The 18689-nt window shown below is 45.0% G+C and overlaps 5 protein-coding genes across 5 annotated transcripts; 2 read left to right on the forward strand and 3 right to left on the reverse strand.

Annotated features, from left to right (window-relative positions):
• Positions 1-2471: 2471 nt before the first annotated feature.
• Positions 2472-4101, forward strand: AOL_s00080g97 (uncharacterized protein; the record flags this gene model as incomplete). The annotated part of the gene is made up of 2 exons (XM_011124472.1): positions 2472-2651; positions 2737-4101. The coding sequence occupies 2 exons, from the start codon at positions 2472-2474 to the stop codon at positions 4099-4101; spliced, it is 1545 nt and encodes a 514-aa protein (XP_011122774.1).
• A 1001-nt stretch (positions 4102-5102) lies between these two features.
• On the reverse strand, positions 5103-8426 carry AOL_s00080g98 (uncharacterized protein; the record flags this gene model as incomplete). The annotated part of the gene is made up of 5 exons (XM_011124473.1): positions 5103-5147; positions 5207-5545; positions 5603-6796; positions 6847-7047; positions 7107-8426. The coding sequence occupies 5 exons, from the start codon at positions 8424-8426 to the stop codon at positions 5103-5105; spliced, it is 3099 nt and encodes a 1032-aa protein (XP_011122775.1).
• A 3748-nt stretch (positions 8427-12174) lies between these two features.
• AOL_s00080g99 (uncharacterized protein) lies at positions 12175-12920 on the reverse strand (the record flags this gene model as incomplete). The annotated part of the gene is made up of 4 exons (XM_011124474.1): positions 12175-12182; positions 12240-12388; positions 12473-12666; positions 12795-12920. The coding sequence occupies 4 exons, from the start codon at positions 12918-12920 to the stop codon at positions 12175-12177; spliced, it is 477 nt and encodes a 158-aa protein (XP_011122776.1).
• A 642-nt stretch (positions 12921-13562) lies between these two features.
• AOL_s00080g100 (uncharacterized protein) lies at positions 13563-14850 on the forward strand (the record flags this gene model as incomplete). Its single annotated transcript, XM_011124475.1, has 3 exons — positions 13563-14046; positions 14151-14340; positions 14412-14850. 3 exons carry the CDS (start codon positions 13563-13565, stop codon positions 14848-14850), a joined length of 1113 nt encoding a protein of 370 aa, XP_011122777.1.
• A 692-nt stretch (positions 14851-15542) lies between these two features.
• AOL_s00080g101 (uncharacterized protein) lies at positions 15543-16533 on the reverse strand (the record flags this gene model as incomplete). The annotated part of the gene is made up of 3 exons (XM_011124476.1): positions 15543-15817; positions 15894-16288; positions 16349-16533. The coding sequence occupies 3 exons, from the start codon at positions 16531-16533 to the stop codon at positions 15543-15545; spliced, it is 855 nt and encodes a 284-aa protein (XP_011122778.1).
• Between the last annotated feature and the right edge of the window lie 2156 nt (positions 16534-18689).

Here is an 18689-nt window from a genome sequence, read left to right on the forward strand (position 1 = left end):
ATTAGCTCCTGTTCCTTAGATATGTTTTACGCATGCGATTATGTACATGTACCTAGATACCGGTATCGACATGTAGCCTATCAAAGGGATCCACACGAAACGGTCGACCAGTCGTCCGATCAGTATTTGGGATATTCTAATACTGGTGGGGCCGACATATGCCGTATATCATTGACTAGACTAAATATTTTTTTCTAGTGTGGGGGTTTCTGTCTCGAGTCGAGGTAGAACGACCGAGTACACCGGTTTTGTCATGTGTTCGAAAAAACACAAGTTACTTAGTTATAGAAAACGTGAATATCGGCTTATTCGTACCTGTGTATCCATTCCTTCGGGTAGAGGCATAGAACTCAGAATTTCGAACATTCCTCCCCGTTTCAGGCATGGATGAAGCTCGTGTTACCAACGCCGAATATAGAAATTCTGTGTTGTAGAATTGTGGTAGATGTTCTTTGATTCTGTAACTCCATCGAATTGTAACTATTCATGAAATTCGAGACAGAACGTTACTAGTATATACGTATACTGCGTCCTGGTATCACAGCTGAGCGCGCTTAGACGGTCGAGTTACGTTTCATTGAGAGTAAGTATTTTAGGAAGAGGCTGAGAGGTGCAGAAGCCAAGTATGTGTCTACCCGGCTGACGGCACACAGCACGAGGTTCTACGTTTTCTTGAATTAATCGAAGACTGGCTATTGCCCGGCCGATATCAATTGAAGCTGGATATTTCCAGCCTCCTCGTTCGCGAAACAAAGAGAATTGTTAGCCCGGAGGCTAGACGGTACTAGGCTACTTCTTCACTTGCGGGGCTTGCATTCGGAGTGCATTCCTTATCACATACCGCCCTTTTGGAATCTATTATGAATTTCCGAAAGTTTCCCTTATCTATGGAGTCGGCCGACACACACGCGCTGCAGCTGGCTGGCGCTGGTCCCCCAAAAAGAAATCCACCACGCTAAAAACCCGAGCCCTGGCCACCCCATGTCATGTCTCCAACCTGTCTCGCAGGAAGAAAAACCCTAGAAATTATGATATTCCATCGGGCTTCTGCTGCAGTGACTTTCAACCTGCAGCTTGCGCCAATGTATCCTCGGATACGGGCGAATTCCCTCTCCCCAAAAACTGTAAGAACCTGAAGTTCTTGCTTGATTGAAGTGGAACCTTGGCCCTGCACTCGCAAAGTTTCGGTACAACCTGCATAGCATACCTGCACACCTTCTCCGCTGGTACTCTGATCGCTCACATCTACAATCCCTAAGTATACTACTAAAGTGGCTAGGAGACAGCCGTCCTCCTATTCCGTGCTAGCCAGAAAATAAAAGAAAAGAAGAAAAAAAGGAATTAAACCCCAACCTACCCACGTTTTTGCCTAGACGATACATGTAAATGTCCTCTTTTTGCCTCCAACAGGACAAAAGGAAAATGTAAAAGGGTGGGAAAAATACTGCGGGCGATGCTTATCAGTGGATAAGCATTCATTGGCATGTACGTGAATGCATGATTTGGCGAAGAGGTTGCAAGAATGATTGGTCGCCCCTCGCAGCATATCTGCATTATCCACAAGTCCCCGCCGAGATATTATATGCGCACACATAAAAAAGAGACATGCCTACTAGGTACCGCTGCAGGTCTCGCGATAGTCAGGTCCTGTCAATTCAACTAGTGCATGGGAAGAGAGACATGCGAAAGAAGCTTTCCGTGAATGATCCAGTTACGTAGCATCGACCATCCGACCAAACTAAGAGCCCGATATGATACCGCGCAATCTAGTATCAGAAACTAAAGTTTGAACTACACCTATACAGTAGTAATCACGGTATCACACTCCTCTAGCCTCGAAGGACTTAAATACACCATATCCTCCCCTCTAAACGACCAACTTCCCTTCTGGTATTCAGGCCCCCAGGTGCATTACACTAGACCAGTGCATTACCTCATTCGCTTCTACTACCCGCCTGTTTACCTAATATTCCAAGGTAAATAGATCGAAAAGGTTCCTTGTCGAATTATCTATTATCTTTCTAAGACCCTGTTCAGCTTCCATTCGCATAAAGACTAAGCGGTGGGAGTAACTTTATACCTTCCCACGTTTTATTATACTATTTGGGACACCGACGTTCTTCGCTACACGACAACTATTTTCCTACCGAAGGGGGTCGTTGATAAGTTTAATTAACTAAAGTGGTATCTAAAAGTGGGAGTTTAAAAAGTGCAGTTTTTTCCCGCCTGAGCTTTAACTGAAACTTCCAAGGAGAATTGAACAAGAAGGACCAAACTACCTAGAAGGTAGCCTTCGGAATTGACGGTATCTTTCAAATTTCAACTTCATGAGCTTGTCAAGCTCTTTATAACCAGCTTCGAATTTCTATTACACAACCGAAATCCACAAGCAGAAATCTTCGGGAATACAGCTTTTCTGATTGGCTGATTCAAATTCCAACGTCCGACCAACGCAAAAATCAACGAAAAATATGTCGTTCGATAAAGACGTCGAGAAAATCGACCCTGAAAAACGGGGATCGGTTACTGGAGCCTCAGAGGATGGATCTCACGCTATAGCCGCCGAAACCTTTGAGGTTGGTGACTCGGTATATGCGAGGCTACAAAGGTTTGCAGGAAAATGGAATATCGAACAGAGAGGTATCGAGCGGGTACGTCAAGATTTGTTTCCCTCACGGATACTTCCATACCTAGATCTAAATATATATACAATACTAACATTTGAATAACGGCTAGGTCCCTGAATCCGAGAAAACCGATACAAAACTCTACAAAGCCGGTACAATGTGGCTTGCCGCAAATCTCGTAGTCTCCTCCTTCGCAATCGGAGTATTGGGTCCTCACATCTTCGCCCTCGGCTGGCGTTCCTCATGGCTCACAATCCTCTTCTTCAACCTCCTTTCCATCACTCCAGTCTGCTTTTTCTCTACCTTCGGTCCTGAATTTGGTTTACGCCAGATGATCCTTAGTCGGTTCTTCTTTGGCGCTCACCTAGTCCGATTCATCGCCTTCCTCAACTGTTTAGCCTGTATCGGCTGGTCCTCCGTAAACGTTATTGTCGGCGCACAGTTGATTCACACCGTGAACCACTCCGTTCCAGAGTATGCCGGAATCTTGATTATCGCATTCTGCACATTCATCATCACTTGCTTCGGATACAAGGTTGTTCACTACTACGAATTCTACTCTTGGATCCCATGCTTCATCGTCTTCCTGATAACTGTTATCCAATTCGCTAGAAGCGGCGTGTTTACTGCCATCCCCGATGGAAGTGGAAAGGCAACCGCCGGCTCTATACTAAGCTTCGGAGGCGCGATTTATGGTTTTGGAACCGGATGGTGCTCTTATGCAGCGGACTATACCGTTTACCAACCAAAATCTGCCAACAAATATTTAGTATTCTTCTATACCTGGGCTGGTCTCATCTTCCCCCTTCTATTTACCGAAATCCTAGGCGCAGCGATCTACATGGGCACCTACAGCTCAGAAGTCTACAAAACGGGCTACGAAACCGGAAAAATCGGTGGTTTATTCGGCGCAGTACTCGTCACCAACTCTCTAGGCAACTTTGGAAACTTTTGTTTGATAATTCTAGCCCTTTCGATTATCGGTAACAACTGTCCAAACATCTATTCTATCGGTTTATCCGTTCAGGTCCTCTCTACAAAACTTCAGCGAGTACCTAGATTCATCTGGACCTTCATCGCTACATGTTGCTACATCGCCATCGCAATCCCAGGAGCCACACACTTCGAAACCGTCCTTGAAAATTTCATGTTACTTATCGCTTACTGGTTGGGCATCTACGAAGGTATTTCTTTAACTGAACATTTCATCTTCAGACGAGGGTTTAAGGGTTATGAAGTATCACATTACGATCAACCCGATAAGCTCCCTGTTGGCATTGCAGCAGGAATCGCCTTCTGTGCAGGCATTGGAGGCGCTGTGTTGGGTATGTCGCAGGTATATTGGATGGGACCTATCGCAAGGCTTTGCGGAGGAGAGTTTGGAGGCGATGTAGGATTCGAATTGGCGTTTGGGTTTGCGGCGGTGACCTATGTTGCGCTTAGACCTTTAGAGAAGGCGAGGTTTGGAAGGTAGAAAGGTAACTATAAGGTCAGGGTACTTTAGCTATAGATGATTCTGGGGATGGTTTTTTCTTTCTTTTGGAGTTTGTGATGTTTACATGTTTTTGTTATTTTGCTCTTCTCTTATTTAGCTAGTACTTTTTGGCATTGTCCTATTTTCGCCTCTTATTTAGTTAGATGCCCTTGAGATTAAAACTCGAGAGGTTAAGGTTATTATAATGATGTTTAAGGCCCGGAATAGGCTATGAAATTCAACTTTTATCTCATCACTCTCCCCAGAATATTTCGTTAGAATCGTATCTTGAGATCGTGGTATACTGGGCGCAATCACACAATATTAATCTACGATATAAATCTAAAGCTAATGTCAAAGCAGAAGGTGAGTAGAACTTCAAAAATGGTTTGATTCAAAAAGAAAAGAATTATATATTACAATAGAAGAAGAGGAAGGCTATCGATTTCAAAAAAAAAAAGACGAAGACTTCAAGGGGTCCAAAAAAGTGCAGGCATCGCCAAAAGCTCCATTTTGAAAGCGCAAGCAATGAATACAAAGGTGCTCAAAAGTGGGTAGGTCAAAGAAGAAAAGTTATGAATGTACACCAAGAATAGAAAAGGATCTGAAGATGAGAGCGCTAAAAGCACGAGGTGAAGCGGGAGGGGGCCAGCGAAGTTTGAAGGCAGGAAAAAAATGGAAAAAAACAACCAAGAGGCTGAAGGGCCCCATTGTAACCAGAGCGGCTGGAGGAGAGGATGCAAAGTAGAAAAACAGAAAGGGAGAAAGAAAAGGAACCAGGGTTTGGGTCATATTCAAAATAAAAAGGTATTTAAGAAAAATCATACTGCTACATTAAATGGAGTCCGCTTCATCATGAAACTGATCATTACCGTGAGAATAAAAACCCTACCATGCCCACATGGAATTATATATAACCACCCCATAAGAAAAGTAAAGAAGAAAGATAAAAAGAGGTATGCAATGAAATAAAAAGGTTAAAAGCAAAACGGGTATTTTCCTTATCTTGCCTCATTGTCGATTTCCTCGACAACACGTACAAGTTCCTAGCCTTAATGTTAGTGCTGTTGAAATTAAGGAGATTGAAAATCCAGAGCCTACGAACCTTTGTTTCCCTAGCCATGGCAAAACAGTGCCCAGCCAACCTCGCATTGAAGTCCTTCGAAGCTTTCCCCTCATTCTCGATATCTTCGATCTTCATGCCAAGCATTTGGTGCATAGAGTCATCCAAGCTCTTGACAATCCGTCCGATTCTATCCTGTAGCTTGGTGGATCGGGCGGTATCCATGGCGTTCTCCGTCGATTGTATCACCTTACCTACAAAGAGGATAACGTCGTCCATGAGGGGCCGCAAGGTCCGCAGGTGGCTGTCTTCTGCTCGTATCTCCTGGAGGAGCCTCTGGATGCTCTCTATTACTCCGTTGGTTTGGCTGATGAGGAAGTTCTATCGATGGAGGGTTAGTATCCTTTGGAGATCTAGATGTAAGAATTGGTAATATACCTTCAACTCCTCAACCTCACTCCGTTCCTCCTGGACATCAAACGATGGCAGAGAGCCGATACCTAAGGGATTCATCGCAGAGAACTTGCCATCCCGTTTAGAATTCCAAGTTCCACTCTGATTCCGTGCTGACCCTCGTTGATTCGAATACCGCGATGAAAACGAAGAGGTACTATAGACCGAATCGATACTAGTACGTGCCGGACTATTACCGTTCATGACCGGTGTCGACTTGCTCGACTTCAGCGGCACGCTAAGCAACTCCGCATCGCCGTCTTCCGTCATCCCATCTCCCATATCATCATCCTCTAGTTCTTCGCTAGGTGTCGGTCGGACCTTAACTTTTTTAGCTAGGTCAACAACTGCAGATGTTAGGTGGGATGTGGCGGCATCTACGAGAGATACGGGCGAGAGGCCGTCCGCAGAGGCGTGGTTTCGAATGGCGGTGATGAGATTTTGTCCAGTAGCTTCAAGCCTCATCGACATCTTGAGTACGTCATCGGGCGGATTGGAGTGATCGATACTCTTCGTAATCGCCCTCACTACTACTGCAACGCTCTTCATATGCACTAATGTTCCCTTAGGATCAATACGAGCTGTCCGGAGGATTTCATCCACCGTAAGCTGGCACTTTGTTATATGAATGTCCTTTATCAATCCGTTGGGATCAGAATGCACCGTGGCCCTGTTGACACTACTCTCCATCGCATATTGTAACCCTATTGAAGCTGCTCGTAGATTCCGGAGTTGTGTTTTAGTCTTCGTATACCGAGCCTTCCAATCTTTAACTTCATCCCTCAGACTTGCAATTTCAGCAGTTAATTGGTCATGCGAATGTGTAATGTCGCCGCTGGCTGACAGGGACTTCATTTCCTCCAAGAAACTCATTGCTTGCTTCCGAACCTCCTCTGTTGTTTCTTGCTGCTGCTGTAGTTCGACTTTAAGATGCTCGTGCACCTCCAGTAGCTCCTTGTACTTTCTCTGTAGATCTGGGTCGCCTCCTCCCCCGATGCCATTGCCTCCACCACCACCTCGACATTCGTGTGAATTTTGCCAATCCTCTAAGGCGCGGTTTTCGGATCTCAGCCGTGCTAGTTCACTTTGCAAGGAAGAATTAAGATTTTGGGCATTGGCAAGCTTGTTCTCGAGTAAATTTTTTAGATCAGACAGTTCCCGGGTTTTGTTCTCTAGAGCCTACACAAAGTCAATACGGCGCCTCAACTATCGCATCACTGGGGACATACATGTTCGTTATGCCCTTGAAGAACCTTCAGTTGGCTTTGCACAGACCGAAGTTCTTCCTCATCGTCCTTCCACAATTGTTCTGCATCCCTTAATCTACTAATCTCAAGGTCCTTTTCTCGGGTCTGGAATTCTATTGCGTCGAGTCTTTTTTGTAGGGTGGACACTTGTACCTGGTAGTCGGCAATCAGCTTCTTGTCGGCCTAGATATATTCCTCGTTAGTACTCGAAGCGTATAGTTTCCATATCACTTAAGAGCTACCTGATTAGACAGTGGCTCACGGGAGGAGCTAGCGTTACTAGCTAAGCTCTCTCGGCCGTTAACTGCCCTCTTATTAGCGCCTCCAGATTGTCGGTACCGATCTTCTAAACCAAAGGCTTCCTCCTCATCGTTGGGCATCTCGTCGTAATCTTCATCTGATATAGGCTTATCAGGTCTGTTTTGTGGCGGTAGATTTTTCGGTAGAGGACGGCCTAGAGAGTTGGGACCAGCGCCAGGACCATTTGGACCCCCTAGTCCATTTGGGGGGCCGCCTAGTCCGTTCGTTGGACCCCCGAACCCGTTTGGTCCTCCCATACCGTTTGGTCCTCCCATATTATTTGGTCCTCCCATATTATTTGGTCCTCCCATACCATTCGGTCCTCCCATACCATTCGGTCCTCCCATACCATTCGGGCCTCCCATACCATTTGGACCCCCAGGCCCAGCTCCTGGGCCAAGACCTGTGGGTGTCCTCGGTTGCATGCCGTAACCCCCAGGGCCAGGGCGTTGCGCACCGTTTAGTGTATTCGGATTTAGTGGAGCTGGTTTTGGACGTCTGTCCTGCTGATTGTTCGGTGAATTGTCGCGAAGGCTACTGGCAGGGCTTGCCGACCGATCAATGCCGCTACCCGTGACGTGTGGGTACCTCCTTTCCAGTTCGTAAAACACATCTGTCGCTAGATCTCGAAATCGGGGTGTCGGCAATGTGCTGAGCTTCTGCCTGGCCTGGTTCCTCTTAGGATGAAATTCGGTCCTAGGCATAAGGTGTGGTGTAGAGCCCTCGGGGAGATCGGCGGGATTGATTTTAAGGACACTGGAAGCACTAGAGAGGCGATCGCCAGCACCCTGGCGTCGTTGTAGCTCGTCGTATACATCTGTACTGAGCTCCTGAAACTGGATCCCAGTGAGTCGAAGCAGTTTATCGCGCGCTTTGTTGGCTTTAGAATCGTTCTTTTCAGCTTTTAAGTATGGTTCTAGGAGAGCTTTGAGAGCAGCGTGTTGGCGAGCAACCTGCTGCTCATCGTCGAGTTTCTGATCTCGTCGAGGCGGCATTCTCATGCGAGGCCGCATGTTAGGTGAATCTTCGTACATTCTCATACCGTCGGATGACCGTGCAACGGAAGAAGGTGGCGATGTGTTCGAGGAGCGTCCCATGCTTGGACCGCTAGAGGAGGCAGTACGGGACATTGTACTACCGGAGTCGGTAGGAGATTTGTAGGTGCTGATGCCAGACCAGTCGCTTCCAGCAACGGACATGGGCGATAGCGGGGGGCGGTGGTCGAGGAGAGGGGGTCGGGAAGCGGCGGTGATGTTGTTCATGGTTTTGGAAGAGAAGGTTGGATGGCGGCCGATGGTGGTTTGATTTTTGGCGGCGGGTTTGGAATTCAATAAATTCCTCTAAAACGCTCAAACAGAAAGTCCAACTGCAACTTGACAGAATCGCGGCAGCTTCAAACGACTTTTTTTTTATTTTTTTATTTTTTTTTATTTTTTATTTTTTAGGATAAAAATTTAAAAAAAATTAATATTAAAGGCTACTACTGGTCAGTTGCCAGTTCCAGTTCCTCCCTGATTGCTTATTCTTCCTGTCTGCCTGGTCTGCCAGCCAATTTCGCAGAGCCGGCGTCTATTGGTTGGCGGCGAGCTCGATGCAATGAACCAGGTGAGCCCTTGTCTGGGGTGAGGATGAACAGCAAAGGGGCTGGCTAAGTGTCCAATATCTGGCCAGCAGATGGGCCAAAGAATGCTTCCAATTCGATTAATTCGGCTTCGATATGTACAACCGATAGATTCCTCCGTGTGGAATATACTAGATGCTCCAACCTCCAAATGCAAGGTAGTATGTAATATGTGTACTCTGTAAGATGCAATATCAAAGTTGGTGCTTCGTTGGAAGTGTCAGGGCAGGATAAAACGTCAGATGCTCGAGAAAGTGTCGGAAGGCACGGCTTGCGTCATAAAATCTGTCGGTCGCATGAACATGAGCTGACATTCGATAATATTATTCGAAGAATGTGTCTGGACGGAAGGATGTCAGTCAGTTAGTAGGTGTATCGGCTCCGGGAATTCGAAGGAGGTCTAAAATAAAAGTAAAAAAAATAAAATAAAAAAAATAAAATAAAATAAACGTAAAACTCTTGGAGGGGAAGTGTGACGGGAAAGAAGAAGATCAAGAAGGAAGAAGAAGAATAAGAAGAAGACTATTATAAGATAGAGTGGATTTAATTAATTAGTTACATGACATCGATCTACGACATCCGTTCGTTCCCCTATTCTAGCACAATCCTACGGGCAACTTACCGAAATAAGTGTTTGAAGCCCATGTCCAAAACCAAGATCTCTCCCGAAAAGCTTCACGATTTGCGACGGATAATCCGTCCTGATCTTGCATGATCGATTTTAGATCCTCCGCCGTTGACATACATATCTATGCCACATGCATTGCCCAATTGCGGATTCACTATTATTCCCCAGATGCCTGACTCTTTGACCCAAGATCTCTGTACGCTTTGGTATGTAACGTAAGATCTAGCCGGACCTTCTCGAACATCTCGCCAGACCTTCCTCGCTTTCCACTTTTCCCTTCCTTTTTTTCTTCAAATTTAAGATTATCACCAGGGGTGGCCTCGTAATCCACCGGGACCCTGACCGAGCCAGGTGCTGAAGCGAGGCCCAGCATTCGAATCCAAGCCAAGCAACCTCTGCCCTTTGTCCGTCCAATCAAACGTCTGTTCCTGGACATCACTTGACTGTCCCATATCATATCATATCGATCCGGTCGGTTGGATAGCATATAATGACGATGTGCTTAGCGCCAATCCGAACGCCTCAATTGCTCGTCTAGCGAGAAACTTTGTATGTATGGATGTTATCATATCATCGGCACGTCCCAATCTACGTATAACAAGCGAGGTTTCAACATTCCGTTCGCATGGGGAACGACATCGACAAAAACTTTAACCAGTGGTTCGATTTCGTTCCTGCATATTATGAAATTAGTCTCTCAAAACCACCCCAATCGAAAATTTAACAGCGGAACGACTAACAACACGAATAAACCGTTCCAGGACGAAAAATCGAAAAACTCGGAAGCCAATACCACCTGTGCCACGAGGAACTCCGGAGTTCATCTTTTGTGACGTGATGCGTACCATGGATTGCTTATTTTTGGGCTGGATGGTGTCGGACTTGCGTGGTTGCACGGCAGGAGAAACGTAAGTGATGTTGCGAGACAGTTCGAACCCCTTGTGCTACCATCTCTCGTCAGTCACGTGGTTATTTTGGGCCTCAAAACTCCTGGGAACAACAACACAAGGTATAGTTAACCCCTAGTCTAGTTAACCCCTCTATAGCAGCTATAACAGCACTGAGCTTTTCTATACGTACCGGCACTCATAAGCTTGTGTCAATTGTCCATAGGCTCTACCATCTTCCTCCTACCCACCCAATACGAGATTACTCCCCACCATGTGTCACCTCAATAATGTTGAGAACTACCGATTCGGTCCGGACTTATCTCGTAAACCAGAATTAATTGCTGCTGCGCAGGCTGGACCCACTGTTGATAAAATATTGATATTAATATGTATGTGTATATGTATACGGTTATAGGTGGTCTCGCTGGGTTATAGCTAGGTGGCTCAAATCATAAGCCGGAATAACGGGTACCCCCTATGCTAAAACACCCCTCTGCCCCGTGCAATACTGTCTCCTTCGAGATCAAATCAGCAAATCAATACTTTACTTTAACAGAGATCTCAAATCTTTAAGACGATTATCGATGTTGATATACCCTTGAAACATTTCCGCAGACCAATGTAACCAAGAGCTTTACTCCAGTCCAGGTACCCACCCTCCTAGACTTTCGAATTCCACATTCTTCCAACCTTCGACGTGACAGCTAGTGCATACACCCGCATATCCAATGCGAACAAAGAAGCGTAAATGTCAAATGATATCTTCAGCTTCTCACCGACATATCTTTACGAGTTATGCAGACCAGGGATCGGAGAATGTTTCAAGGTCCCATCAGTAACGGATCCCTCATATCAGCCGGCCCCAGAGGAAATCACAAGATATTTTATCAGCTTCAAATATTTAATATATATTCTCTAAATCTTATATATCTATATCTTCATAAATACCGGCAGCCATTCTTATCACCAATACTCCTATTTTTGAAACTGCATAATTATACACAACGATAGTTTCATAAGTTACATCCCGCCCCCCCAAAAGAAAATTTCCCTATAGTGGAAAACCGTTAATAGGACTTATGCATTTTCTTATAATAAAAAAACCAATACCAAAAAACCACTTTTCTAGATTTCCGACCACCCATGGCCACCTTACAAGCTCAACAACCAACCCTAACTTCTTCCAACTTCGATATCGACAACTCCGAAACAAAACATTAGTTAGAAGGGTTAGTTACTGCTAGCAAGATTAAATATAGATTTGAAGCCATTGCTCTAGCGAGGCTCTCGAATAAAAGATAACAGGCTCCTGCGAGCTATGGGTACCAGAGTAGAATGGCGCTGAAGGGCAACTGACAGCCCTTGCAAATTTAAAGCGTGGTATCGATAATAGTATCTGGTTCTGAGATAGATATACGTATGAAAACTACAAACGGTGCCGTTATTTTGATACATATTTCCCTCAATCGATCTATCTAGGTATAGTCTCCAGGTTAGATACGCTAGCCTGTGCGAGGAAACTTCTTTAGTCTTCACATTGTCGAGTTAACTTAGGCATGTGCTACCAAGGATTAAATTCCTGGATTTAATATTTCCTGGATTCTAAAATTCCAAATCAACGATATCGATGATAGGAACAGAGTGACTATAAATCAATTGTAGTGTACCAGTACACGTTGATATCACATAATGCCCTCTTTCAACCCCCGTGACTAAATTTTGAAATGGGGAGATCACGCAAATAACCACAAAACCATAGGCGAAATAAGTTGAACCGTATCATACCGCCACGCTTCAGAGTCAGATCAAAGAAACGGAATCACATTGCTTTAACATCTCCTGGAGGATTTATAACCGAATCCACAAATTGATTAAATTACTAACTCCATTGTTAGTGGTGAAAAAAGTCCGCCACACGTAGGTGTGAAACACTTACCCGACTGAAAGATCCACAATTGGTTCTTCTTGACCTTCTTCCCAGTATTCGGTTTCTTAGTCCAGAGCACAATAGGTGTTCCATTCTTTGGCTTCCCGTTTGCCAAATCGACATTCAAGTCCGGCATGAAACCGCCAGGGCGCGAGATTCTAGTTCATCCACATCCACACATTAATATCGACAACGAAAAGTCCTCCACTCCGAGGAGTATATGAAACAAACAATATGCCCACCTGAAATAAACCGGATCATCATCATCTGGCCAAACATCCCATCCAATCGGTTCAGGAACACCTGCCAACCGTGTTCCGTCTTGAAGGGTTGCGCTGTTGGCAACGCCAGGGAACGTGGTGATTCCTAGGAATATAGTCGGCCGTTCAACGTTTCGGAAGGTCCATTGTCCAGTTGCATTTTTTCCAAGGATCCACTATAATTTAACAAAGGTGGGCTGAATTAGTTAATGCTCATGATAGCGATCATGTTGTTGGAAAGTTTGGCGAGGGGTCGGTGAGGGGCAGGTATTTCGCTAGCAGTGCAGTGATAGAGTAAACGAACCTTCTGATTATCGCCTTCATTGTTTTCCCACCCAACGATCGAAATATCGTCGGTCTTTGAGAGATCAAGGAGTGTGCCGCCCTCGACGTTGATAAGTCTGTATTTCCCGCCTTCGTTGAGCTGCATCTCTAATATCGATGTATCTGTATGATGTAAAGTCTATATCTGCGGTTTTTGCGTCCAAAAAGAAGAATCTAGAGGGATAAACCAAACAGTCGTAATTCTCCAACTTAAGAACTACCCGTCCACAAGAAAAGAAGAACAGTGCTTGTCATACGTATGTAGGGAAATGTGGAACTCTCTCGGAACAGGATCCGAGAAAGCAATTAAATACTGTAGTCGCAAGACCACATGTCTCACCCCATTCCTTCACCCCAGCCTGCCCACCCTCAGGCTCTTAAGCTCTTACGTATGTCATCCCAGCCCACTGGCTTTCTTTGAATAGCTCTAACCCCGGTTAGGAAAATGTTTGCCTCGGACCAAGACGGGACATCTTTTTTTGGGTTCTGATATGTGGTCTAACTTGATGCGGTAACCGGCTGGGGCATCAACCGATGCCGTAGACGTCGAGGTCCCGTTGTATGCCGCTTGTGGTATTTTGCGGCAGCGCGGGGGGGTTTAATGCGTTGCGGGGTAGTTGTAGGTTGTAGGACTGTTTTTGTGCTACCATGAACCGCCCGCGGACCACACTCATAGACAATCGATTTTCAATTCAAATCATTGAACTATCCCCTATTAAGCCATCCTACCGCTTGTTCTAAAGCCTTAATGGCATCCCCAAGTCAAACCAGCCCAATCCGTATCGGCCTCATCGGCTGCGGGGAAATCGCACAAGTAGCACATATCCCGACCATAAACTTCCTTTCCACAAAGTTCACCTTAACCTATCTCTGCGACATAAACCCCAAAGCTCTCGCTTTCTGTGCTTCTCGTTGTTCTTCAGCGTCTCCTCCAAAGACTACCCAGGATGCAAAAGAGCTCTGTGCTTCTGAAAATGTAGATGCGGTGTTAGTCTGTAGTTCTGATGCGTATCATGTCGTCCACGGGGTTTACGCCTTGAAAAATGGCAAGCATGTATTCATTGAGAAACCGTTGGCACTTTGCCAGTTTGATATTCAGATATTGAAGAAAGTTGAGAGTACTAGTAAAGGAAGGGTATTCGTCGGGTATATGAGACGGTATGCTTCTGCCTTTTTGGACGCGGTTAAGGAACTTGGCGGGACAGAGGGGGTACAGTATGTGAAGGTCAGAGGTATGTACCGCGTGCCCTTAAAGCCGTAAAATCCACACTGTCATGGTTCGCTTTTATCATACCAGTAGTTGAAGAACAAGCTAAATATTGGGGGAGGCGGGTAGATATAATTTGCCCGAACAGCATATTCATCAATCAATCGGGAACTTTCCCTCAGAAATTCGATGGCATCTCCGAAGAGGAAAAGCAGGCATTTTCGGAGAGAGAGGACCAAGTAACCCATGAAGCCTTAGTAGTAGATATGGGTCTTGCCATTACTGAAAAGCGGAAGACGATGCTACGGCTCTTGGGAGGGTATGTCGCAACTCACTCTATTACTTTCCCGAGACACTTCTAAGATCTGCGGATGTTTTATATATATATAGCCTCGGTTCACACGATCTCTCCGCTATGCGAGAGCTACTCGGTATGCCAAGGGGTGTTCTAGGCGCCCGCCTTTCCCCCACAATGTGGACAGTTCTATTCGACTACCCAAACTTCGCCGTGACCTACGAGTCTGGTTTCAATAATATTCCCCTCTTCGACGCTTCAATCGAAATATTCACAGAAGATAAAGTTGTGACGGTAAAATACGACACACCTTACGTGAAGGGGCTACCTACGACTATAGTCGTTCGGGAAAAGGCTGGTGATGGGACTGCATACCAAGAAAGGGTCCTGAGAACTAGTTATGAGGATCCGTATACCAAGCAGATGGGGGAGTGGTGGGAGTGTATTGTTAATGGGAAGGAGCCAAAGACGACTATTGATGATGCAGCTCTGGAATTGGACCTTTTCAAGATGATATTGAGGGCAGCTGATTAGGAGTATCTTGTTGGCTCGGCTCGGACTTTTAGAGAGGCAATTTGTAGACGAATGAATCTTCGAGATGGATGCCGTTATGTGGTCGATGCTTTAAGTTTTCTACAAGTAAACAGAATTACACTGTTTGAGTACGAAATTATCGATAATTTCTGTATTATCACTCAGCTGTAACATGAATTTTAATTTTGTATACGTAATTAAGCTATAAGTCGCAATTGGACGGAACCCATGAAATTTGGTGGGCTACCTTACATGAATAGTAGATGGACTCAGAGCCAGATGATTGCACACCGATCAAAGAACAGCATACATAGAACGCATATACACAGGCAGATTAAGGGACGGCTAATGAATGATGGAGCGGGTAATAGTGAGAGGTGAAAGTGTTTATCGTGTGATCCCGAGGGTGCTTGGGTAATGTCACTTTTCTATCTCAAAACTGAGAAGTTCGGGGATTACCACCGCTTATTCATGACCAAATATCTGGCATGAAACTGAAGTAGCTTCCTAGGTAATAATAGTTTCTTTTTCATCTTCTGTTGAAAGCCTATTATTCTATAAGCCAAAGCTACTATAAGCTTTGAAGGGCATAACATAAAAATATAATACGAAATACGCCAAAATTTACCACAAAACGCCATACCCTCTCTTTCCAATATCGTACACTTCTTTTCCATTCTCCTCCTCCTAAATTAAAAATAACTCGCAGTCCACAATACCGGCAAGGTAGGGTGTCTTTCTTGCCATTCCGCCAAGATCTCTGGAACTCGTCCATCAACTGAGCTTCTATCGAAATCTCTCGCCTCATCTGCAGCTTTATCTTTCTCTTCCTTAGCAGCAGCAGTTAACATTTTCGCCAATTCCAAAATACCCTTTCCACCGACCGCTGCTTCTTCGTGGTTGTCTTTAATATCGATGTTGATGACATGGACAAGCCGGTTTAGAGGGGAGCCACGAGATATTAGGTCTAGGTACCCCAGGAATAGTTAGCAACTTGACCTGAATCGCAATACAAGAAGAAGAAAGAAAGGAAGGGAAAGTACCATCAACAACAGCATCCCAACATCTCTCCTCGCAAGTAATAACCACATCCACAATACCACTTTCAATTTCATCGCTATAAGTCTTTTCCCCTCCTCCCCTCTTCTCCACTGGTCCAGCACCAACTCTTGGCAATCCTACATTCCAATCCTGCCATCTCTCTGGACTTTTCTTGATCTTTCGATTCCTATCCAACATGCTCAACAGCCCATTGGCGCTGTATAATCTTATGTCCCTGGCTTTGAGTTCAGTATACATTTCGTCGTAAGAGGTAGCATTGAAGGCATAGATGTTCGGTTTGTCGATCGATGGACCAGGTAGACGGACAGCTGAGCCGGTACCGAAGGAGATCACAGGGAAACCGGCTTGGGAGAGGACGAGGTGGGCTTCCATTGACCTTAGTTTTCATTAGTACTGAGCATATACATAGATACACGGGAATTAAGAGAGAAAATACCGATTCTGGTTATTCGCACAAACGGTACAGAATTTCAAAGGAAAATCATCGGGCGAACCCTGACGGCCAGGGATACCTGGTGGAGGAGGTGGGGTTCGAGGTTTTGTGGTTCGGGCGGGAGGATAGAGGGACAGAACTGATGGAGGAGGGTCGCCCTGAGGAGTTGTAGACCGTGGTTTGCTCATCTTGTCGGTTTTTTTATTTTATTTTTAGCTGGGAAGGTTACGTAGGTTGGTGACGGTGAAGATGGGGTGCGTCTTGAAGGTGTTTCAAGGAACGTGGAAGGCTAAAAGCTACGGGACGACGCGTAGCTGACACGTGACCTGATGTGAAGGCCTTACGGGAAGGTTTGCGGGTGAAGTTGGAGGTGATACGGGGACATTAGACGGTGGTGATGACGACTTGGTTCAGAGGGATGAAAGTGAGGTCTAGTCTCGTGGGAAATTTACGTATGTGGGAATGTCTACTCAGTTGTATTGGTGATTGAGGTTTGGGGTCTTGTTTTACAAAGAACGCGCTTAGTAATTCTTTTTTTTTTTTTTTTTTTTTTTTTTTTTTTCCTTTACAAGAACGAGAAAAGTCTAGAGAGTACGTAATATATATCAGAACCTGTATTGTGACTGCACCATCGCATGAATTAGCTCTCTATACTCCAATTATATAAGAGAAATAAGAGACGAGAGGGGCAAAAGAGGGAGGAATAAACAAGTCAGAGTGTTTAAAGTTGCGTAATTAATAGTATGTGTCCTCAGTGCCGTAGCTAGGACAGCTCCAATAATAGTTGTTCATCATAAATTTTATAAAATGTAATATTGTATAGCAATAGAAAAAACAATACAGCATAAAAGGCTTACCTGATGAGATGCGATGCTTTGCCGACGCATATGCGCATGTCGATATTTCACGAACTAATGCTGATGAGATGTGAACAAGTTGGTGGTGGAGCTGAGAGAAAAACCGGAATGAGGTGGAGGAAGAGAAAATTTTCGGCTTATGTAATAAGCCGTATTCAACCAGAAAGGAAAGAAAGAAAAGCTAAGAAGGGCAAACCTTTTCTCAGGTGATTTGAATGCAGAGCGCTGCGCCCGAAGCTTGACCTGCTCATGCAGCTGCCAGAAACTAGCAGGACCTGTACGTATTTCGTACCTACCTTAGTTACCCCGGACCATTCTACATACTAACGCTAGCCTAAGGCTATTCTCCGCGGCGCTGTGAGAGGTACAACTTCACTGACTATATCCGATATCCCCATAGAAACGGGTAGTTAAATTATATTGCGGAACGTCAATGGTATATTATATAATAGAATGTGTGAAAAATGAAAGTAAAATTAAAAATTTAAAGAAAAGCGAAAAATTAAGATTGTATGATCGGGATTCGTTTCTATAAATAGAATGAGCATCGAGGGGCGATATAAGGAGACTAAACCCAAAAAGGACGGCCGGTGTTTCAGAAAGACAGAGGAAGTTTGTACATGTGCCCACATTGTATTCCGGTGCAGTGTCGATGGGGAAGAGGAAATGCCTCGAGTGACTGTTAACTTCTACGCTGTAGAGCTGTATGAGGTAGAGCTCTCTAGATGAATGTTTATTAGTCTTTCTGCTACTACTACTAATTCGCTAATACTCTATTACATACAAGGCAAGTCCCAAGCTCGTTTTTTTCGATCTGTTATCGATAGCGGTTTCAGGTTTCGGGTCACCGTTGGTACTATTGTCCAGCCGGGCCCAATTATTATTATTCCCACAGATACTCCGTACATGAAGTACAATGAATAGTATGAATACATGTCATACATGTAAAGTATACGTAAAGTAGGTACGACATGCTTTTTAAAAGTGACTTTGATCGTCCCTGGTGGTGCAGCCCAGCCCTTTAAGACCTTTTCTCTACTTTTATTCTTTTTCGCCTCTTTTGCAATTAATTTCCAATCAATCGATCGCAATCAATTTATCTTATCGTTTATTGCGCGCGCACTCGCTCGCACTGACACACTCACACCCTATCGATACTGTAGGTACTTATACTTTCTTATATCTTGGAGTGACTCCATGTGGCGGCGGCGGATACAGCGATCGGATTGATAGAGGCGTCAGGAACAAATCTCCCACCGATATCTGGCGTTTACAGCCCGTCTCCGAATAATTTTCCTGTCGTTCCTCCATACCTGCCTGCTATTTTGTACTATTGTGCGCCCGATCGTGTGTATTTTGTTTACCAATCCAGCCGCCAGACCTGCAATTTTAAACAGGTCCTTTTTTCCCTGTGCCGCCCCTGAAAGAAACACCACCGGCCGGCGGATTATATTACTGCCATTCCTCTTCAAATTACTATACACTAG

The sequence above is a fragment of the Orbilia oligospora genome (assembly GCF_000225545.1).
Source record: "Orbilia oligospora ATCC 24927 unplaced genomic scaffold scaffold00080, whole genome shotgun sequence".
NCBI lineage: Eukaryota > Fungi > Ascomycota > Orbiliomycetes > Orbiliales > Orbiliaceae > Orbilia > Orbilia oligospora.